Source organism: Lissotriton vulgaris, chromosome 5 (genome assembly GCF_964263255.1).
Source record: "Lissotriton vulgaris chromosome 5, aLisVul1.2, whole genome shotgun sequence".
NCBI lineage: Eukaryota > Metazoa > Chordata > Amphibia > Caudata > Salamandridae > Lissotriton > Lissotriton vulgaris.
Window position 1 is genome coordinate 237,567,727 of NC_141693.1, and position 23,485 is coordinate 237,591,211.

At 49.1% G+C, this 23,485-nt stretch overlaps 1 protein-coding gene across 8 annotated transcripts in view; it reads right to left on the reverse strand.

Moving 5' to 3' along the window:
* LOC147710582 (zinc finger protein 618-like) overlaps positions 1-23,485 on the reverse strand; it is a 998,795-nt gene that overhangs the window by 638,111 nt on the left and 337,199 nt on the right. For all 8 annotated transcript variants that reach the window (XM_086921256.1, XM_086921253.1, XM_086921260.1 and 5 more), the window contains exon 4: positions 18,059-18,166. In XM_086921256.1, the coding sequence (XP_086777382.1) occupies positions 18,059-18,166 (108 nt within the window). The remainder of the gene's footprint in view (positions 1-18,058; positions 18,167-23,485) is intronic.

Here is a 23,485-nt window from a genome sequence, read left to right on the forward strand (position 1 = left end):
GGATTCCCCATTCAGTGGAATGGTAGGGAATGTGCCAGTGTTAACTCGGGAGATGGAGGTTTGGACCACCAAGCTCAAGCTCTAGTGGGTTGGTTGCTGGATTAAGAAACTTGGGTTCAAAGTAGCAGGACAATGGTGGCAGGCAATCGTCCTAAGCACAGGAGCCCCTTTGCAGAGTTCGCACCAGGCCCAAAGCAGGAGATCTGTGAGGGCTTCGCTGCATGAGAGAGTCGTTCCATGGGAGTGACTATCGGTTGAAGCACCTCTGTCAAGACTCATCTTGATTATCTTGTTGCATAAGGTCCTGGACCTCAGCTGCCGTCTGCACCACCAATGCAATAGACACGCCATCCTCCATTGCCAGTAAAAGTCCCCACCCAAGTGTCTGGTGAGGTGCCCAAACCACTGCCCTATGCCAGCTCCTCATACTAGTTGTCCTCCGATTCATGAAGGAGGTGGTGGACTACCTAGGAGGCATTATACGCCTCCTAATCGCCCCCCTCTCCAGGCCTAGTTATATTTCATATCGGTACCCTGATATAGGTCCAGGGAACTTCGTACACTTTCCCTACATCATCTCCCCGTCATTTCATATGAACGAGCCTTTTTAAGGACATAACTCCAAATAAGGACAGAATGCCTTGTATGGACATAACGCCTTATAAGGACTGCAGCCTTTTATGGACTAAACCTTTCACCTAGTTCCATGCCGAGGGTGGGTTTTACCCCAATCGATATTGCTAAGACATCATCCTTAGCACATATGAATAATTTAGGAGTACACTCCCCAGGAGGTACACTTCACTTCTCCCATTGACGCACAAGGTTTAATACCCAACGTCATCCTCATTCTGAAAAATTGGTAATCTACGCACAAATACGGCACCTCTTGCTATCAGTAGTCAGAAGGGAACCGAGACTTCAAGGCCGACACACTGACCAGAGACGCTGAGGCTCCGGCATGCCATTGCTTCAGCGGACACTGGTCTGACTATCCCTTGCGGGGTGTCTAACTGAAGTCCAGGACGAAGTCCCACACTCTCACTATTCAGGTATGGGGGTTCGACTAAATCCTAGCGGGATTCTTGGCTCTTAGGCTTAGGCTCTTTCGCACCAACTCACATGCTCGGTACACTTAGGTACATCTAGACAGGCATCTCAGGAGTACGCACTTTATTTTATAAATGTATTTTATATTTATGTATGTGTTCAGGACTATTGCAAAATAGTAGAACAATACTATTACTTTTTATTCACTGTACTGCTGGTTCTATATCTCTCCTACTGTGTCACAGTTGTAGCAGCACATTTGTTTTACATGAGAATAACAAAGGTACAATAAATTCTTATTGTAAACACGCCCAACTGTTTCTTCTGTGTATCTCTCTGAGAGCAAATCAAGCAAGCACGAGTGACTAGGTGAAAAGCAGTATAGTGTTTACACAAGTCTGAAGAATCAGGGTTTGTTTTGTTCTAAGGTTGCCAAAAACGAATATCTCTGATAATAGGAGATTCTAGTGGCACTGCGAGTTAGCTAATGCAAAACACAGGCTAACATATTCGGCGAAGGTGTACAGAGTCAGTTTGCCACCAGACCCACACTATATGTTATCCATAAACAGCCCATGTCCTGCATGAAGGGCATTATAGGAACTGCACTACAGCCTATGAAAAGAAAAAAAGGCACTATCCATGACATGATTACAGACGGAAAACACCGAACGGGCTCCGTATTTGAGTAAGGAATGATGACAGGATCAGCACCACCGCAGGGCATCAGCAGCACAGGAAGCAATGGCACTGGAGCGGTGTCTGTAGAAGGTCAAGGTCTCCCGGACAGAGCAGTGCCAGATCCAGCACTCGATCCATGGATATTGACTGGTGCAGAGAACAGACTAGCCAGTGGGAATCCAATAGTAGTCTCTCCCGAACTCATGGGACCCAAATGCGCTCTAAAGGGGTCTGGCTGCCCAACCATGAGGTGCATGGCTTAATAAAACTCTGAGTTGTGCTGGGGTCACTCTGAGAAACTGTGGGGGAGATAGAAGCAGACCAAGACGTAGAATATGCGGTAGAGCGAGGCTTTGAGTGGTTTTGTTTTTCCTGCGCCTAATCTGAGGACTTGAACTGACATGGTGAAGTAAACTTCTTGGACTTGTTACACTTGTGGAACTTACCCAACGACTTGGACATTAAGGATCGGGAGTGGCTCTGCGAGCAGTCAATGGATCTTTCGCTTGCGCTCGGGAGACAAGGAGCTTCAGGGAATATTCCTGGCAGCACCTTGGGATTTATGGTGCAGCAGTCCTCGCAGTTTTTGGAGTCGTGGTCCTACTCCAAGCACCACAGACAAACTAAGTGTGAATCTGTCACAGACATCTGCCTGCTAAAGGCACAACAGGGTTTGAAATCCACTAGTTTTTAGGGGACATCCATAGCACACTGAGTGAAGAAAAAAAATCTCAAAAATAGCTTTCACAAAATGTTGAAGAGTAAGTCAAAAATGAACTAGGCATAGCGTTCAACAGATATACGCTGACTGGTGCAGAAGGATTATGTTACTTACTCTGTAAACATCTGTTCTTGGCATGTAGAGCTGTGGATTCAGATGCTTTGCATACTCCTGCCATCTGGTGTTGTGTACGGATATTTGCAAGTTGTTTTTCTTCGAAGAGGTATTTTCCAGTCATGCGTTAAGGTGACTCCTTTCGGTGGTTAGTGCGCATGGGCATCAACTCCATTGTTAGATTCTTTTCCCGCAAAAGGGTGAGAATGGAGTAAGTGTTGTATAGAGATGTCCAGGCGTATAAGATGTAAATGATTAGTACTGCAAAGGCCATTGGTGTCTGGGGAGGAAGGAGGGCGCATGTGAATCTACAGCTCTACATGCCAAGAACAGATGCTTACAGGGTAAGTAACAATCCGTTTGAGGCATGTGTACTGCAGAAACACATGCTTTGCATAGACCCTATAGCAGTACTCTCCCAAAGCAGTGGCTAACCAGTGAGTGTTGCAGTTGTTTGAGAAAGTGTTTTTAGCACTGCTTGTCCTACATTAGCCTTTTGACAAGCTAATACAGCCACACAATAGCGCTTGGTAATTATGTGTGATGTAGACCATGCAACTGCTTTACAAAAAATCTAATGTATGTAGAGCTCTTTCTGCTACTGAATCAGGTTGAGGGAAGAAAACAGGTAACTCAATTGTTTGGTTAATATGAAAAAGCAGAAATTACTTTTGGAAGGAATTTTGGGTTTGTCCAAAGAACCACTCCATCTTTATGAAGTTGAAAGAATGTTTCTTCTAAAGTTAGTGCCTGAAACTCACTGACATGTCTTAGTGAAGTGATAGCAATTAAGAAAGCAACATTCCAAGAAAATAATTGCAGTGGGCAATTGTGAAATGGTTCAAAAGGTGGACCAATAAGTCGTTAGAATAATATTACGGTCCAATGCAGGTGGAACATTTGGTGGCATCACTCTTTTAAGGCCTTCCGTGAAGGTTTTAAAAATTGGTACTTTGAATAGCGATAAGTGTTGTCTGTTTTGAAGATATGCAGCTACCGCTGCAAGGTGTAGACGTATAGAGGTGTAGGCGGAACATTTGGTGGCATCACTCTTTTAAGGCCTTCCGTGAAGGTTTAAAAAATTGGTACTTTGAATAGCGATAAGTGTTGTCTGTTTTGAAGATATGCAGCTACCGCTGCAAGGTGTAGACGTATAGATGTGTAGGGGAGGCCTGCACATTGTAGATGCAATAGATAACAAATGATTTGTTGTATCGAAGCATCTAATGGGTTAATAATTTGCTTATTACGGTGTATAACACATCTTTTCCACTTTGCTGCATAGCATGCTCTAGTAGGTATCTTTCTTGCTTCTTTAAGAATAGTCATGCAATCTAGTTGGCTCATAGGGCAATCAAGGGGAAGGGCTCTGCTTGTATTTCCTGCTGTTTACGCCCCTATAAAAACATCAGACCCCTGCGATCCAGTTCTAAAAACCTGCTTATTACCCCGAGATTTGAAAAGACGCGATCAGGAGGAAAAACTTTTCAAACATGCGCCGCATCCCACTGGAATAAACTTCTGCAGGCCATTCGCTCAATCCAGGAAGAACTCCCCTTTCGTAAGGCATTAAAAACACACCTGTTCTGCTAATACTCATGAAGAAAGAGCTATCCCACCCTCTGGAGCGCCGGGACACCCCGTTGGGGTAGCTGCGCGCTATATAAGAGACACTAAATAAATAAATAAATAAATAAATCTAGTGGTAAATTTAGGTATCCAAACTCTATGACTTCAGGAGCCAAGTCGCTAGGTTGAGTTCCTTTGGGTTTGGATGTCTGATTTCTCCATGGTTCTGAGTAAGAAGGTTTGAAGTAAGGTGAAGCTTCTGGTGTGGAACTACTGAGAGTTTTGGAAGTGTGGTGAACCATGGTTGACAAGCCCATGTGGGGACCAACAAAATAAGGGTGAGGGATGTTTGCCTGAGCCTCTGAACCAGAAATGGAAGAAGAGGAGAGGCGGAAAAGCGTAAGCAAATGTCTCTGACCTATTCATCTGTAGGGTATTGCCTTTGGATAGAGGGTGTGGGTACCTGGAGACGAACTTTGGGCATTTTGAGTGCCTGCTGTTGCAAAGGGATCTATTTGTGGAAACTCCCATTTGTGGAAGTATGGGAGATGTATTTGGAGGTGGAGTTCCCACTCGTAGACTTGTTGCCGCATCCTACTGAGGAGGTCCGCAAATTCGTTGTCCGTTCCTGGAAGGTGTTCTGCTAGCAGTTGGATTCTGTAATGTTTTGCGCAACACCAAATTGTCTGAGGGAAACATGATAACTCTAGAGAGTGTATCCCCCCTGTTTTTGTACATAGTACATGGCTGATTTGGAGACTCGTGTTTGGTGTCGCTGTTAGATCTTGTAGATGGGCACCCCACCCTGTAACAGATGCGCCTGCTGTGAGCACTATCTGTGGAATTGGGTCGATAGAGGGCCAACCTTTTGTTAAGTTTTGGGTGTTGCACCACAGCAGAGAGCGATGGGGGCAGCTGTCTATCAACACTAGATCCTTTAGTTGACCCTGTGATTGATTCCATTGACGTGTTTAGCATTCTTGTAGAGGACACATGTTTAATGTTGCATGAGGTACTATTGCAATGCACGATGCCATCATTCCTAAAAGTTGCATGAAAGTTCTCACTGTTCGATTATGAGGGTTTTGGAATTGTAGTAGCAGTGTTTCAAAATTGCGAACTCTGGCTGCATTGGGATAGGCTAAACCTGTTTCAAGGTTTAGGAAAACTCCAAGATAGGGTTGCAGTTGTGTGGGCTGAAAATTACATTTTTGCCCATTGATTGTGAATCCCAATTGATGAAGATTTATTGTAATTTGAGTATGTTGTAAACACTTGAGATGTGTGTTGGCTTTGATTAGACAGTCATCTAGATATAGGAAGACATGAATCATTGCAGCGACCGACGACATCCGAACACTCCTGGACAACGGAGAAACAGTGACCCTCATCCTACTCGACCTATCCGCCGCTTTCGACACAGTCTGCCACAGCACCCTTATACATCGCCTCAGCAACATCGGCATACAAGGAAAAGCCTTGGACTGGATCATCTCATTCCTCGCTGGGAGAACTCAAGAGTCCGACTTCCCCCATTCTACTCAGAGGCCACCGAAGTCATCTGCGGCGTACCTCAAGGATCCTCACTCAGTCCCACCCTCTTCAACATCTACATGAGTCCTCTCGCCTCCATCGCGCGTCAACACAACCTCAACATCATTTCTTACGCCGACGACACCCAGTTAATCCTTTCCCTCACCAAAGACCCCAACACCGCCAAAACCAATCTTCACGAAGGCATGAAAGAAGTAGCCGAATGGATGAAACATAGCCGCCTAAAACTCAACTCAGACAAAACGGAGGTGCTTATCCTAGGATCTTCCCCCTCAGCTTGGGACGACTCTTGGTGGCCTTCCGCTCTGGGCACAGCACCCACACCCACAGACCATGCACGCAACCTTGGCTTCATCCTAGACTCCTCTCTCTCGATGTCCAGACAAGTCAACGCAGTCTCGTCCGCCTGCTTCAACGTACTTCGCATTCTCAAAAAGATCTTCCGCTGGATCCCCCTCGAAACAAGAAAGACTGTCACCCACGCACTAGTCACGAGTCGACTGGATTATGGTAACACACTATACGCCGGAATCGCAGCAAAATTACAGAAAAAACTCCAGCCCATCTAAAACGCGTCAGCGAGACTCATATTAGACATCCCTCGCCAAGATCACATCACTGGACATCTAAAAGACCTCCACTGGCTTCCCGTCAACAAAAGAATTACTTTCCGCCTTCTCACCCACGCACACAAAGCCCTCTACAATCTAGGACCCGAATGCCTCAACACTCGACTGTCCTTCTACAAACCCACCCGCCAACTAAGATCGTCCAATTAAGCCCTCGCCGCAGTCCCGCGCATCCGAAAATCCACCATGGGTGGCAGATCCTTCTCCTTCCTGGCTGCCAAGACCTGTAACTCACTCCCCACCCACCTCCGCCTTACTCAGAACCACATCTCCTTCAGAAAAGAACTTAAAACCTGGCTATTCGACAAATAATGTACCCCTTACCCCAGCGCCTTGAGACCCTCTGGGTGAGTAGTGCGCTATACAAATGCCCGAACTTGAACTTGAACTTGAATGTGTTGTCTTCTTAGATGAGCTGCTACTATTGCTAGACATTTGGTGAATACTCTGGATGCAGTAGTTGCTCCGAATGGGAGCACTTTGAATCAATAGGGTTTTCCTGCTACCACAAATCTGAGGTATTTGCGATGTGCTGGGTGAATGGGGATGGGAAAGTAGGCATCCTTTAAGTCTAGTGTTGACATAAAGTGTATGGAAGTGTTCTGACAGTATGTATACATTTAGAGGCCTGGGATCGAATTTTGGTCATAGAGAACCGTCCTTTTTTGGGATTAGGAAGTAAAGTGAGCAAACCCATGACCCTTAGTGTTGTACTGGGACTGGTTTGATAGCTCCTTTTGTTAGAAGGGCTTGTACTTCTTGTTTGAGCAGTTGTTGGAGCTCTAGAGACAGTTTGCAAATGTGAGGTAGAATACTGGGAGGATTGCTAGTGAGCTCCAGGCAATAACCATGTTGGATAATGTCCAACACTAATTTGACTGATGTTATTGATTGCCAAAGGGGAGGAAATTGATGCAGTCTTCCCCAGACAGGTATTTGATGATCGGGGGGAATTGTTGTTAAGTCATCGCTTAGTGGAAATGGAGAGGTATGTGCTGGTATAACTCTACCTTTGTCTATACAATTGTTCCCTCTGTAACCACCCTTGTAAAATCCTCTAGAGGGGGAGGATTGATTTTGTGATTTGTAAGAAGATGTATTGGCATCTGTGGAAGTACTTTTTGAGCCTCCCCTATAAAAGGAGCGGCAAAAGGAGCCTCTGTTAGAGGGTGACTGTAGTGCTCCCAAAGACTTAGCTACTTCAGTGTCCTTTTTAGGTCTCGGCTGGCATTGGCTGTGCACATGCGCAGTCTCGCTGGCGAGATTTAATGATTTAGAGGGCTTTCTGTAAAGGGCTTTAAGCCTCGCCCCTCTTTCCCATTGGCCAGCGTCACCGTTTACGCTAAACGGTGGCCAGCCATTGGGAAAGAGCTTTTCGTGACGTGGACTTTTCTCTTTTTGAGACGGCCCACTTGGACTGGCTTGTCTGCCTTCTGTGTGTTGCAAAAGGTTTCTTATGTTTTATGGGGCCATGTGTTTCAAAGACATGGCCCGATAAAGACAAGAAATAGTTTTGCGATGCACGGAAGTGAAAGCGGACCGTGCTTGTTTACCTTTATTTTCAGTAACCTGTAATTCTATAGATTTATTCACTGCACCGATATTTCATTGCATTGTACTTTGTTCATGTTTCCATTGGGAGAGGAGTGCTTCTTCCTGCAGTGTAAAACTGTTATCTTCATCTTTAACCCTTTCAAATCCTTGATTCGGTTTTCCTGGAAAGCGGGTGAGGTTGCTCTCCTAGGGTCGGTGTTAGAAGGTGGTTCTGACACTAGGGGTCGCCCGGATTATTCACTTTTTGAGCACCTAATTGTTGATCTTTTACTGTGGGGGAGCCTCATAAACTGGGACTCACCCACAGTGAACTCATAATGAAGGAGACTGCATGGAGATTTTACTGGCGTCCCCTTGGCTTGACTAGGCCGCTGAGGAGCAGCTGGAGTATGGGGCACCGGGCTGGTTACGTGTAGTGGCTGCGCAGGGGAGATTCCTAGCGTGCGCAGTCCAGGAGCAGGTACAAATTGAATGGTGTGGCAGGACTTATGCAGAATTGGGTGGTGACATGGAATAGGCTTTATAAACTGGAAAGAAACATGCCAGGGAAAGTCAGTGTGTTTTACTGTGTTTTCACTTCATTATTCCCCTATGAGGATGTGGGGCCCATGACTAGAATGACTTCCACAAGGCCTACAGATTCCAGACACACACTGAAAGTCCATTGTAGTGGAGGTGAAAAGAAGTTTTCTGCAGAGTTCAAAGTCATATTTGTATTGGACTTTTGAGTCGTCCAGAAATGTCATATTTCTCTGAGTCCCTGGCCGGGTCTGGCCCTGGCAGGTTAGATTAATGCCCTTTCTTCCCTGAGAGAAGATCTTCCCTCCAAGGAAGGGAGATAGGTGGAGCTACAAGCCAATCCATCAACAGCTGTCACTGGGTGCCAGGCACCAAGCTGAACCACTGGGTAGAAGGGGGGCATGTGGCCAGAGATACTGGACGACTCCATTTTAGACAACCCAGAGGCTGGACAAGAAGGAGAGAGCAGGGGCAAGGAAGTGATGTGTCGCTGTATGATAGGACACACAGAGACTTCCTGCCAGCCCCCTACTCAACTTTTAAAAAGTGCTTGCACATGAAGAGAATTACTCTCTGGGGTGTGGTCTGCAGAGGCAGAAGGTGCTGGAGCCTAGCGAAATGGGCAGTTGGAAGGAGCAACCCCCTGACCTACCCAGGAATCTGAACAGCGCCTAGAGAAGAGTCCAGGACCAGTGAGCTGCCGCCTGGTCCCTTGTGCAAGCAGAAGAGTGGCGCAGGAGAGGAGAAAGGCAAAAGGCTGACGCAGGGAGCCGGTGAAGACAGCTCCCTGTAGAATGGGACCCGCTTGGAGACCCCGAAGGCGAAGGAGAGTGCTCCCAGTGGCTAGGGGACGCAACCAGGTGCAAGAAGAGACGGAAATGGAGAAGATCGGACCCCCAGGGGCTGAGATATGGCCCCTGGAAAGTAGGCGACCTTTGACCTTTCATGAGACCAGCGATGAAGCGCGTGGGGCTGCGCTGCAGGTCTGTAATGGGGCCCCGGGGTGGGTCAGGTCCCGGAGGCTGCCCCCCAAAGAAGTAAAGCCGTCGCGCACCCCGTGAAGCTGCCCCCGCGGGGTGCCAGGAGACAACCCTGGCCCCCGCTGAATACTAAGCCAGGGAGCGCCGTTGTGCTCCCCTTGAAGAGTTGCAGGGGGAGGGGCCAGGGAGCCCAACTCCGGGCCCGTGTGAGGAGGGGGGCGGGAGGAGCAGTCGCGCTCCCAGTGGAAATGCTCATCAGGGGGCCAGGAGCCCACCCTGGCCCCCGCCGAAAGTGGAGGAGGAGGGAGCGCTGTCGACCCCCATCCCCGGGCCCCGACGACTAGGAGAAGGCTGGGTGAGTGCCGCCACACTCCTCCGAGGTCCTGACGGGACTGCTGGAGTCCACGTCTGCCCGTAGGAGCAGGCAGACCAGAAGTACTCGGCAGGCTCCCGCGGCAGCATAGAAGAGTGCTGGCCGTGTGGGGAGCCGGGGTGGGCTCCTCAGGCTGCCCTCTAACACGGAAGCCAGTGGGGGTCCCGGGTGAGACCGAGATCCCGAAACCGGGCAGAGCGGCCGGGGGTGTGCTCCCCAAGCCGCATGTACTCACCTGGGGGTCCATGTGGGACTGGGCCCCCCACTGAGGCCGGAGAATGTGGCAAAGCCACCAGCAGATCGGGCGGCTCTCACTGGCACAGCGGAAGAGCCGCTAATCCCATATTCACGAGCAGGAGCACAAGCGCCCCATCATGCCTTGCCAGGCATTTGGGAGTCTGCCATTTTGGTGCGCTTGGTGGCCCTCAGAGGAGGGGGGTCCCCCTCAATTGTGAAAAGGCGCTGGGGGAGCTGCTGGAGAAGCGCAGTCTCCCCCTGCACAAAGAGACATGTCACCCTAAGTTTTTTAAGGATTTCAAAGGAATAACCCCTCAAGGGCTCAACAATTATCACCTTCTGGGCTGAAACTTTTGTTCTTCAGCTGAGGGTGTTTTCATAATTGCCTCAAGGAGTGAAGGGCTGAGGGGTGGATGTCTGGAAGAAGGCATCCCCTGGAGGTGTAATTGCACCAGAAATGCTTTTACTAATGTTATTTCGTATAGAGGGACTGAAGGTCACATGTGTAATGTGAAGTACTGGTGTAAGGTCTCATGTGTAATATGAAGTACTGGTGTAAGGTGAGTTCATAAGCAAAGTGGGGTTATGTTATCATACATTCCTGCTAGGGTGTCTGGCTGTATATGCATAATCACGTGATCAGCTGTGTTGCCTTTAGGGGCTGTAATTGCAATCCATTTTTTTATGATATCCCTATGTTATGAGTACTATCATACTAAAGTGGTGCTTAAACATGTATTCTTGCTGCTGCTGTTAGGTGAGGAACAACTCAGACTGGTAGCCCTTAAGATGTATAGGTGCATATTTTATTGTCAGTAGGAGATGCTTAGTCAGGTTTATGTGTCACCAAGGCAAGTGTACCCATTTTTAATGCTGGTTGACGTAATGGTATGGGTCGCCACTGGGTTGGTGCCAGTGCGCAGGGCCCATGCCCCAGGTTATGGTCCACTAACTGCATTGAGGGCAAGATGATGTGCATTCATTGGAGTGGTGGTACTAGACCCAAACTCCCTGAGGGAGGGGTGGAGATGTCATGCAATGCCACAAAGTAATTCCAACAGCTTATGTATGTTTGTCAATTGGTGCATAGTATTAAGTAGTGTGCGTATTTAATAAATGTACTCTTACTTTTATAAAGCAAAGAACAGACTGGACAATTAATTATTAAGTGTTATTTTTGCATACCTGCAAATGGAGATTACTAGCCCACACCACCTCCCTTGAGTAAGCCTCAGACTGCTCTGCAACGCTACCCTCTGAGAGTCAGGCGCTACAATTGGGTTTTTGGTTCCCAGTGAAGGACAAATGTAGTGATGTTATTTGTGCAGGCCTCACAGATGCTGCCTCGTTTTTCAACAGTCGGCGAAAATGAATCAGTCGGATGCGCACATTGATGTGAAATATGGAAATCTACCCTGAAGTATGCAGTCACCGGAATCGGTGCGTTAGAACTCGAGAAAGTGTTTGTAACTACAAAGGCCAGTCCATGTGTATCAGACACCAGTTGTTACTGTGTGTCAGTTCGTCTCCAAACAAAGACCTGTAAATAAATACCCGGGTGGCACATGTCATCCATGACACCACCGCCCGGGTCACTGCTCTACGGGTGGGGGGGGGGGGAGGCACATGCCATACATGACAACACCAGCGAACGGGGGGAATGGCACATGTCATACATGACACCACCATCCCAGGGTCACTCCCGGGGGGGAGGTGGCACATGTCATACATGACACAACCACCCCAGGGTACCTCCGCACGGGGGTGGCACATGACACCCAGCACCCCCACCCCAGGGTCACGCCGCCCCGGGTGAACATCCTACATAACCCACCCAGGGGTCACTGCCACATGGGAAGCTCTGGTCATTTAAGACCCCCCACCCCCACCCCCGATGTGGTTCGCTCCCAGGTGTCCAAAAGCACGAGTAGACGCTACAGTGAGGGCTGCAACAGTGGGGGCTTTAAATATGATTTCTTGGTGTTTTTTTCTGGCGGGGTTGTTGGAGTGAGAGGTGATTTGTATTTTCGCTCACTTTGTCATACAGAGGTGGGATCGCCCACGCTCACTTTACTGTCGGTTCGGGGGTTCCCTCTCCACCGGTGCGCCCCCTTTATTTGTGCATCTTTGTGGCTCTGTGAAGCAGGGAAGAACACCCCCTCCCCGGCTGCAGTGGTGGGTAAGGATCACAGAAGCGCTTTGGTGGATTAATAGCAGCAGTGACCCCACCCCTGAGGAATGTCAAACCTTGCTGCACCTGTCCCGCCCCCCCTGCCACCCTGCTAATTTTTCCACTGCGGTTGGCTACTTTCAAGGAGCAGGATACTGGATCTAAGTCCAACACAGGGACAAGGGCTCAGGACGGCTCCCCGAACCCATGGGTCCTTTACCTGTTCTGGACGCTGCGCTTTGGGTGACTGCTCTGTTCATCGATGCCAGTGGCTACAGAGAAAAGCTGCGTCCAAGCTTCTGTTTCTGCTTTCGGGTGACTGCTGCGCCCTTTGTTGGCGAGGGCCAAGGAGAGATCCTCCTGAAGAGGCAGACGAACCGGGGGATCGATTGACATACTGAGTAGCTCGGGATACCAGTACCTTCGTGCCCAGTCCGGAGCCACAAGGATGACTTGGGACCGGTCGCATTTGATCTTCATCAGCAGAAGTGGTATAGGCGGAAAGGCGTACAACAGACCGCAACTCCACTCGCAACGAAAAGCGTCTCCGAGCGAGTGACGCCTTGGAAATTCCAACGCGCAGAACTGATGACATTGCGCGTTCTCTTCTGTGGCGAATAGATCTAACCAAGGCTCTCCCCACTGCAGAAAGAAACCTTGCGCCACGTCCGAGTTCAGACGCCATTCGTGATCCATCATGCACCGGCGGCTGAGTTCGTCCGCCCTGGCATTCAGAGAACCTGCCAGGTGTTTAACCACCAGGGTCACGCCCTGATGTTCCACTGCCAAAGGCGCAGAGCCTCCTGGCAGAGGGTCCACGACCCCACCATGCCCTGTTTGTTGCAGTACCACATGGGGGTGGTGTTGTCTGTGAACACCTGCACTACACTTTCCCGGACCGAGGGGAGGAATGCCTTCAGTGCAAGACGAATCGCCTGCAGCTCCAAAAGGTTGATATGGAGCCGGGACTCCGCCGGAGACCAGAGGCCTCTGATCTCCGCCTCTCCTATGTGGCCTCCCCAGCCCTGGAGGGACGCGTCTGTCACCACTACGTGCTCCTGTTGGGGTAGGGAGAGGGATCTGCCGCTGACCCAATCGTGGTCCATGAGCCACCACTGCAGCTGTCTCGCAGTGCCCTCCGAGATCAGGACATGGTCGGACAGGTCGCCCTGATGCTGGGCCCACTGAAACTTCAGGTCCCACTGCAGAGCCCGCATCTGCCATCGGGCGTGATGCACCAGAAGGATGCAGGAGGCCATCAGCCCCAGAAGCCGCAGCGTCAACCTGACCGAGACTCGGGATAAAGGTTGAAAGACCGGAATCAGAGCCTGATTATCCCGAACCCGCTGCTCGGGAGGATAAACCCGAAACTGCGCCAAGTCGAGAATCGCTCCGATGAAGAGGAGCTTTTGAGAGGGACACAGGTGTGACTTCGGCACATTGATGGAGAACCCCAGCAGGTGCAGGCGCTCTGCCGTCGTCTGGAGGTGGCCGACGACTGTCTGGGGCGAGCCCGCCTTCAACAACCACTCGTCGAGGTAGGGGAAGACTGAAACCCCTAACCTGCGCAGATGAGCTGCGACCACCGCCTTCACCTTCGTGAACACCCGTGGGGCGCTGGTAAGGCCGAAGGGGAGCACGGTAAACAAAGTGCTTGTGGCCTACCGTGAACCGCATTTAGCGCCGGTGGGCCGGCAGGACGGGGATGTGGAAATAAGCGTTCTGCAAGTCCAACGCTACCATCCAGTCTCCTGGGTCCAGGGCAGCTAAGACCTGAGCCAGTGTCAGCATTTTGAACTTCTCCTTCCGGAGGAAGCCGTTGACGTTCCGTAGAACCAAGATAGGGCGTAGGCCCCCTTTGCCCTTCTTGGGTACCAGAAAGTAGTGGGAGTAGCAACCACACCCTACTTCTGGCCCAGGAACGCGCTCGTAACTTCCTCCTGCAGAAGGCGCAAATGATCCCCGACACGCGGTGGAATTGCGGTGGCATGGCTGGAGGGATAGTCTAGAAGGGGAGGGAGTAGCCCCTTCGAACGAATCGCAGCACCCACCTGTCCGAAGTGACAGTGCGCCAGTGGAAGTGGTGATGGCGAACCCTGCCCCCCACCAGCATCACATGGGCCTGAAAGCACGGACTAGGAGGGTTTCGAGGCAGTTGCTGCAGGGGTAGGTGTGGACTGGCCTCGCTGTTGTACCCGACCGCCGCCACAGCAGTTCCCACAGCCACCACCGCGTTGATAATTAGTCTGCGGTGCGTGGCTGGCAGCACGTGTGGGGCCGCCCCTTCCTTGGCCACGAAAGTAGCGAAAGGCACCCGATTGCTGGCGCGGGCCAAGAGGCCCAAGGACTTGGCCATCGCCCTGGAGTCCTTAAAGCGCTCAGGCGCATGGTCTGCCTCGTCGCCAAACAGGTGACAGCCATCAAACGGCATGTCCATGAGGGTATTCTGGACATCGGCCAAAAAGTGGGCGGACCTCAACCAGGCGTGGTGACGAATCGCCACCGTCGTTGCCATCGCTCTGCCCAGTGAGTCGGTGGTATCTAGCCCACACCGGATGGACTATCGTGCTGCATCTCGACCCTCCACAAGGGATTGGGTGAGTTTAGCCTTGTCCTCCGCTGGGAATTGTGGCAGCACGTCCGCAACCGTGTCCCACAGAGAGTGGGTGTAGCGGCCCAAGAGGCATGTGGTGTTGGAAGACCGCAGTCCCAAACTGAGGGAGAACACCTTCTTGCTGTATTGCTCATACCTCTTGGATTCTTGATAGGGCGGAGCCGACAGGAATGCGGTCTGGGAGTTGGAGGCCTGGATTACCAGGCTCTCGGGGTGGGGTGGGTGGACAGGAAACAAGGGTCGCCTGGGGCCAGGACGGTGGCGTCTGGCCACGTTCCTATCTACAGGCGCACCTGTAGCATTGCCCAAAAGAACGTCAGTCAAAGCCTCATTAAACAGCAGCACAGGCTCGGCCGAGCTTGACTGCGGTTTAAGGACCTCAGTGAGGAGGTTAGTCCTCACGGCGCGACGGGGAGCTCAAGGCCCAAGGCCTTGGCCGCCCACGTCAACAACACACTGAAGGTTGACCCCCTCCTCCGTAGCCACGGTAGGGGGTGAGAGAAAACCAGTGTCTGGCGAAGTGTCCAGACCACTAGCATCCCCATGTCCTCCTGTCCACTCCTCTTGGGACTGACACTCATGTATCAGAGGGTCGTCAGACCCCTCCCAATACTCCTCATCACCCATGTCCTGAAATTCAGGGTTGTCAAAAGTTGGGGCCAGTTCATTAAAGTAGAACTGCCAAAGCTGCGTCGAGAGCGGCGCCGTTCCGACGCTGGAACTGGATTGAGGGAGGTATCGTGGACGGCGCCGGGGGTGACACCCTAGGGACCGGCGCCGGTAAGGTCGTTAGGTCAACCGGCGACGACCCGGATCCGGAAGCGCATCCAGCGGGGCCCTGTGACGCTGGGCCCGAAGGTGCCGGCGGCGTCGGGACCGAAGCACCCGACCCGCTAGGGCCACCCGACGGGTCCGCTGGAGGAGGGAGGTACCTCATGGCCATGAGGAAGCACTCAACCTCCTCCGGCGTCGCTTGCTGCCCTGGGACCGCAGGGTATGGGGCAGGTTGCGACGCCCACGACTCCGTCGGAGCCGCGTGGGCGGTGTCACCCGAACCCCCGGACGCGCGAGCGTCGGGGGGAGTCGGAAGAGCGATGACGCCTCTTCGACTTCTTGTGCTTACCTGACGACTTCGAGCCTGACGAGTGATGTCGACTCCCGAAGCTATGATGGCTCCGCCCCCGCGACCGGTCCCTCGACCTCTGTCCGGACCGGGACCTCTCAAGGCGCAGGGCCGACTGCCGGAGCTCGAGCCGCTTGCGGGGCCGCTCCCGCCTAGCTTTCAAAGTCAGGGCTCGGCAGTCGGGGCAAGCCTTGTCGTCGTGGTCGATGCCGAGACAGTGAAGACACCGGCGGTGAGTGTCAGTGACCGACATCAGTCGGTCGCAGTCCTCACAGGGCTTGAAACCAGTCATCCCTACCGGCACCGTTCGGAGTTGAAGACTCGAAAAAGGATCAAAAGAGATCATAAAATGTTTAGTCAAAAATTGACTAAGGTACCACTTTTCCCGCATCTGCGCTGCTGGCGTGGAAAAAAGAAGAACTGACGTCAGCGCGCGGAGGCGGCGTCTAAGTACTCCGACGACGTCATCACGACGCCAACGACGGACGAGGAGCCGCAGACGACGCCTACCAGCAAGGGTACTGCTACGCAAAAATTTCCGGATCCAGTCTGACGCCTGGGGATATTCTAAGGTAAGGAACCTAATACTAACCTGTTTCTTTCAGATTTTCTTAACAACCAACCCTTTCCAAACAATCCTTAATGTAACTCAACCAAGGGATTGCACTAGGGCAATCTATATCAAATATCAAGCAAAACAGATCTAGCGAGTTCAGTAAATTGATTTGACTTAACAGAAACCTTAAAGTGGGGACAAGCATATGTATTTTTTACCACCAGACTAGGTACTATAAGCGCCTGAAGTACCGCATAGGTAGGTGCAGATTGTGGTAAACCTACTAACTGGCCACACTAGCAGCCATCGCCACATTTTGCCATGTACATGTTTGATATAGATGATATTTGCATTTCATCCTCCTTGAGAAACTCAAAATATCTTCCTTGGGATTTTCTCATTATTAGCCAATCTATTCAATGTAGTGGGACCGTCGTTTCAACTGGTATGCAAAAGTTTACCATTCATCACGATGCATCTGATTTTCAGACTCTTGGGGCCCACAGACATTATTTTCGATTTTGCCACATTTGTTTGTAGAACAAAATGATTGTTATGAGATATATTGTTCCATTCAGAATTAGTAGTAGAAAACTGAAACTGCTTGCATCTTTCAAGAAATTGAGCACTTGCAGGACGCAGCAGGGTTCATTACATCGCACAGTGTTTTCTGTAATCTGCTTTCACATTATTGTTTGGTTTCATGGTAGTTTTTTATATATCGTTTGAATCCATTTTTTTTGTTCACAGATCCAAGTCAAGATAGAGACTTTGGCACCAGTGGTCCTTCATCCCGATACTGGAGGATGTTCCAATTGGGAGTCCCTGAATTTGAGCACAGTGGGCGACCTGGGCAGACGCTGACGATCGTCCAGGGATGGGGTCTCTCCAGAGGAATTGGGAGATGCGTGACTTCCCTATGGCAGTTCTCATTTGGAGAAAGTGGACAGAAGTGAATACATGATTGGGTGATGCCATGACTGGGTGATGGCACTGGGTGTTAACTTCCCAATTCCAATCATCATTGGAGGACTCATTTAGGAAGACTGCACTAAAATTGTGGTTAAAAGTGTCCGAGTTAGTAATGAGGAAATACTTTTCTCTGTAGTAGATGTGCTCTTTGATAGCAAATGTACTGCTCCTACTGATAATAACCATAATAATAATAATTCAAGTAGCAACAATAAAAATCTCATGAGCATGAGGATAGGCCACTTGCCAATCCTGTAACTTATAGGAGCATGACAAGGGCGAAAGAGAAATGATAATGTAGGCTATGCCTAAAAACTGCTGAAACACTTGAACATGTAAAGTTTGATTCCAAGCACCTACTGTGGGAGATATCATACTGACTCACTCGTTTTTTCAACCTGCATGGATACAGATGTATTGCAAGCACTCTAGGCAATGAAGAATTGAAATGTACTGAATATGCTAATTAATAAAAAAAAATATTATTAGGTGTTCTGAAAATGTATGAAGTGAATTGGTTTTACTCAATAAGTATTTATGTAGGTATTTATTCTATAGAATTAAGATGTGAAGAGTTTATATAGTTTGCATAAACCAATTATAAACTATATTAATAAAGTAAAATATTGGTTTCTATCCTACCTGGGGATGAGGTGTTGATCCTTTGACTGACGCCCCGCTGCCGGTTGCTGCCACTCCAGGAAGACTCTCTGCTCAAACCTGCAGTTCTTCTTTCTGGTGAATCGCCCCCTAGTGTAGGGCACTCATATAATTAGGGATGCAATCATAAATTTCCAATATCCAAGAGGGTGCATAAGCCACAAGTGTGCTCATATGCATCCACTAATACATTTAAAGAATGTTAATGTTGAACAAGAAATTACAATCAGTAGTTCTGTGGAAAATGTACTCATAAGAATCATCAATACATTTTCAGTATTAATGCAATGGAAAGCTCTCTGTGGTTGAGATTACTTAAAATAGAGGCACTGTGAGAAGACTGTGACGCTAAACAAATAAAGTAATAACTCCAGCGATCATAACATCCTAAAAATGCAGTCATTTCCAACCTTAATAAAACATCCAATCAAAGGCAAGAAAAATATAGCCAGCGCAGAAGGCCACTAAACTCTCTTCAGTGGAATGACCTAATCTTCCATTGGTCCTGGCTGCCCCGATGATGACAAGATTTGCAATAGAATTATGGTACCAGCAGCAATAATAGAAGGAAAAAGTTACTTACCCTATAAGCATTTGTTTGTGGCATGTAGTGCTGTAAATTCAAATACTGTGCATACTTCTGCCACCAAGTGATGGGCTCGGACATGTCCAACTTGTTTTTCTTCAAAAGAAGGCTTTTGCAAGTAACAGAACTTAGTGACTCCACTTATAAGTGTATTGCGCAAGGGCAAAGGCTCCATTGTTAGACTGTTTTTTCCCACATGTAGGGAGGGATTAGTGAAGGCGGCTAAAGGTAATAGTAACGATGATATGCATAGTAAAGAAATAAAAGATAATTCAATATAATAAAAGAATATCTGCAACAACCAGGGAGAAGGGTGGGCACATGATAATCTACAGCACTACGTTCCACGAACAGATGCTTACAGGGTAAGTAACATTTTACGTGCAGGCCATGTGTAGCTGTAGATACACATATTGTGCATAGATTTTGAAAGCAGTCCTCACAAAAGTGGTGTCCTAGACTGAGGACGTTGCACAAGACTGTAAAAGTGCACGTAGGATAGACTGGCCAACTTACGCTTGTTGTCTGGCCAGGACATCCACACAGTAGTCTTTGGTAAAGGCATGAGGAGTGACCCATGTAGCTGCTTAACATATGTCAGCTAGTGGTATATTACCAAAGAAAGCCATAGAAGTTCCTTTCTTCCGAGTGAAATGAGGTCTAGGAGGTTTAGGTAGGGCTCTTTTAGTTTTGGTATAACAAGCCTGTATGCACTTGACTATCCAATGTGCAACACTTGCCTTGGACAGAGCATGTCCTTTATGTGGCTTGGAGTAGGACACAGATAGCTTTTGTGGCTTACTGAAAGGTTTTGTCCTATTTATATAATAAATTAGTGTTCTTTTGAAATCTAGAGTGTGCAGAGCAAGTTCTGCTACAGTCTGTGGGTGTGGAAAGCAGAGTGGCAGGTAGACCGTCTGGTTAAGGTGGAAGCTAGAAACAACCGTACGGAGGAAATTTGGATTGGTTCCGAGAACCACTCTAGCCTGATGTACCTGGATGAAAGGATATTCCAAGGTTAGAGTGTGCATTTCACTAACTCATCTTAGAGAAGAGATGGCTACAAGAAAAATCACCTTCAAAGAAGAGAACTGCAGTGGGCAAGAGTGAAGTGGTTTAAAAGGAGGGTCCATGTCTATTGAAGACTATATTTAGGTTCAAGACAGGAGCAGAAGGCGTATGGGGTGGAATTACCGTTTTGAGGTCTTCCATGAACGCCTATGAATGGTATTCTGAATAGTGAACCATGCTGCTTATTCTGTAAGTGAGCAGCTATAGCAGCCAGGAGTGTAGGCAAGGTCAGACTTCTGTAAGTGAAAGAGGTAACGGGCAAAGTCATGTACAGATGCTGTAAGAGGTTTAATATTTTTAGTAATAAAAGGATGCACAAAACGTTTCCACTTGCTTGCATAACAGGCCCTGGTAGTAGGCCTGCGTGCCTTTGTGAGAATAGACAAACACTCTTCTGGTAAGATAAGGTAAACAGACTTTAAGACCTCAGAAGCCATTTCTCAAGGTTGAGCTGCTGAGGGTTGGGGTGTCTGAGTGCCATAGTTTTGTGGGAGAAGATCCAGCCTGTTGGGGAGCTTCTCGTGTGGGACTAGAGAGAGTTCTAGCAGAGTGGAGTCCCATGGTTGACGTGCCCTGGTTGGTACCACTAAGACGAGTATGAGGTATTTCTGTCTCAACCTCCTGACCATGAACAGAAAGTGAGAGTGGCAGAAAATCCATGTTAAATATCCCTGACCAACTCATCCATTGTGCATTGCCCACGGTCTGTGGGTGTGTTAGTCCTGCAGCGAAGTTGGGACATTTCGCATTGTCGAAGGTTGCAAACTGGTCTATCTGTGGGAACCCCCAAAGCTTAAAGTACAGCAGTAGGGACATGGGGTGGAGTTCCCATTCGTACACTTGTTAGTGTGACCTGCTGAGAAGGCGTGCCAGATCGTTGTCTACCTAGGAAATGAGTTAAATGAGCAGATGCACTCTGATATTTGCCTGCCATAGATGCTCTGGGCTACACTGGACAGCTGTGGTGAATGTGTGACCCCTTGTTTCTGTAAGTGGAAGATGGCAGTTGTGTTGCCCATGTGATTACTGGACTGTCTTGGATGAGAGGGTGAAAAGCCCGGAGAGCAAGCTGGATAGCTAGCAGCTCAAGGTGATTGATGTGAAAAGTTTGTTGGGCAGGGGTCCATTGAACCTTGACAGTGAGATGAATTGAGAGGTGCTCCCCAACCTCTGAGTGCAACATCTGTGGTGATAGTCTCTTGAGGAACTGGTCCCCTGTTACAGGTTGTTTGTGTTCCACCACTGTAGAGAGTGATGTGCAGCCCCAAACCAACACTAGGTCCTCTAGATGTCCCTCTGCCTGAGAACACTGTGTCACCAGGCACTCATGTAACAGGTGCATGTGGAGCCCGGCATAAGGGATTATAGCTACAAGAAGTTATCATGCCTAATAAAGTCATCACAGTTCTGACTGTCACCTGATGCGGGTTGTCTTCGATCGAAAGTTTCGGCTCCACGACTTTAGAGTCTGAGATTGGGTGATGCTGCGCCATTGACTCAAGGCTTCAAAGAGGACTTCAGTGCTGAGTGTGAAATAACTGTCAGGTCCGGCTCCGACTGTCAGTGTCGACCATAGGCGGGAGGCAGTAGCACATCAGAGGCCTCATAGGCAGCAGGGGAATTCAAGGCTGACGCCTCGCTTATCTTCCAACTTTGTGCAAATGGCGACCCTTTTGCCTCTATATCCGTCCCAGAGTCGAAGCTTTCCAGCGAAAAGGCTGCGTCTTTTGAGATACCTGGGCCATCCCCCTCTTCGACAGCTGACCCCTCTTGCTCACTGAAGAGATATGGGGTGTCTTTCTCCTCTTATCTATGCACCATGGCGGCTGAGGCGAAAAATGTGTCGGGCCAAAGAATTTTTTTGCTACAGAACGCAAGGCACTTCGCACATAAATCTTCTGGGTGGTCCGGAGACAAGCAATGATTGCAGACTTCGTGGAGGTCGGATCTCAGGTACTTGGTTTGGCAAGTAGGACAGTAAAGGAATGGAGTCCTTTCAAGCATGAAAAACATTATCAACCTGGGAGTCAAGAGGCTGGTCACTGACAGGGAAAAGAAAGGTTTGCGACGGTGTACACCAAAGAGAAAGCAGAATTGTACATCATATTACCCCCACACTCCTATTAAATCATAGGTTTTAACCACTCTCTTTCCCTTTTTTTCCCACTATCTTCCCCAACTCCTTTTATGACCAACAATACATACATATCTTTCCCTTTTCCTTTTCTTTTTTTCCGAATTACTTCAATTTTAACTTTATTTGTCCATAGAGTCCAGGTATTCTCTTGCTTTTATCCCTGATGAAAAATATTGAGTCTGCCCCCCATGAATCACCTTTAGTTGCGCTGCGTTAATGAGATAGACCTGGATATTTTTCTCCTGGAAAGGTTTTATAAGCTGTCTCAGTCTCCAGCGCCTTTCTACCGCTGAGTGGCAGAAGTCGGGCCGTACAAAGAACACCACCCCCCCATTTGATCTCGGAGCTTCTGGTCTTGGTTTGTCTGAGATTGCCTGTCGCAAAAGGAAATTGGCGAAGAACACTAAAATCGCCCGCGGTTTATCTCCTTCTCTTGCCTGTGCTTAAAGGGGGTACCAATGTGCTCTTTGTACTTCTGCTGCTCAATTCCAGTCTGACACCTCAGGGATTGCGGATTTAGAGATCAATTAAATATGACCAGGTGTCAGACCCTTTGATGGTCTCAGGAACCCCCAGCACCCTGAGGTTATTCCTCCTTTGTCTATTCTCAAATTCCTCCAGCTTCCACTGGATATCCTTGATTTGCGACCCTTGAGCCTCTGCCTGGGTTACTGTACTTGCAGCTTCTAATTCTGTATTTACAGTTCTCTCCTCGAGGTTTGTTATCCTTTCCCCCAAATTCACGCATGCCTTAGAGAGCTTCCTAACAACTCCTTGCATCTTTCTCATTGCAGCCAGCGCTTTCCAGCTGTCTTGGTGTGTTTCTTCTCGATGTGAAAGGATGGCTTGATGGATTACCTTAAACGTGGTGGGGTCACGCCCGGTTCCGACAAGGATAAGCCCAGAGGGGGGCCCGATAACTGAGTTGCTGATGAATAGTCCGATTTCGAGTCCTTTCTCCCCCGGCCTTGAGTAGCGGGGTGAAAGTAAAAAAAAATGTTTGCTGTTATATGGAGGGCTAAGTCATTCTCCTCCAGATCTGTGTCTAGATTGCTGGCGCCTGATGATGTACTCAGACCATTATCTGACCACTCTGCCCCATCTGAGACGGAAAAGAAACAGTCACTAGTCTCCTTATCTAGTTCAGCCCTGTTCTTGTCCCCTGATAGCAAATCTGTTGCCATTATTGTGTTGTTCCCCTCGGGCGCTAGGACAAGAGACTGGGCATAACTTCCATTTATTTGTCGCATTTCAACATGTCAGTACTGTCATTTGTTTTATTTAAACCCACCAAGTCTGGCTCTACCGCATTCATGCCTGGCTCTGAGGGGGCGATGATACACAGGGTGCTGCTGCTGCTGCCTCTGCTACAGCCATGCTTCACATTGTCGGGCACCAGCAGATTACGTTCTCCTTCGACAATAATATCCAGAAGTGGGGGGGGGTTGGAGGAGGAGTCTCACCTCCACCCCCTGCCCTTGATTCGGGAGAATGCCCCCTAAGTCCCTTGTATCAAGAATATCCTGAGTCTCTTCACGACTCACCGTCTTGTTCTCCTCGCCCTTCTCGCCACCCTTCTCGCCGCTCGCTGCTCCGGTTTCAGTCAGTGGCTCCT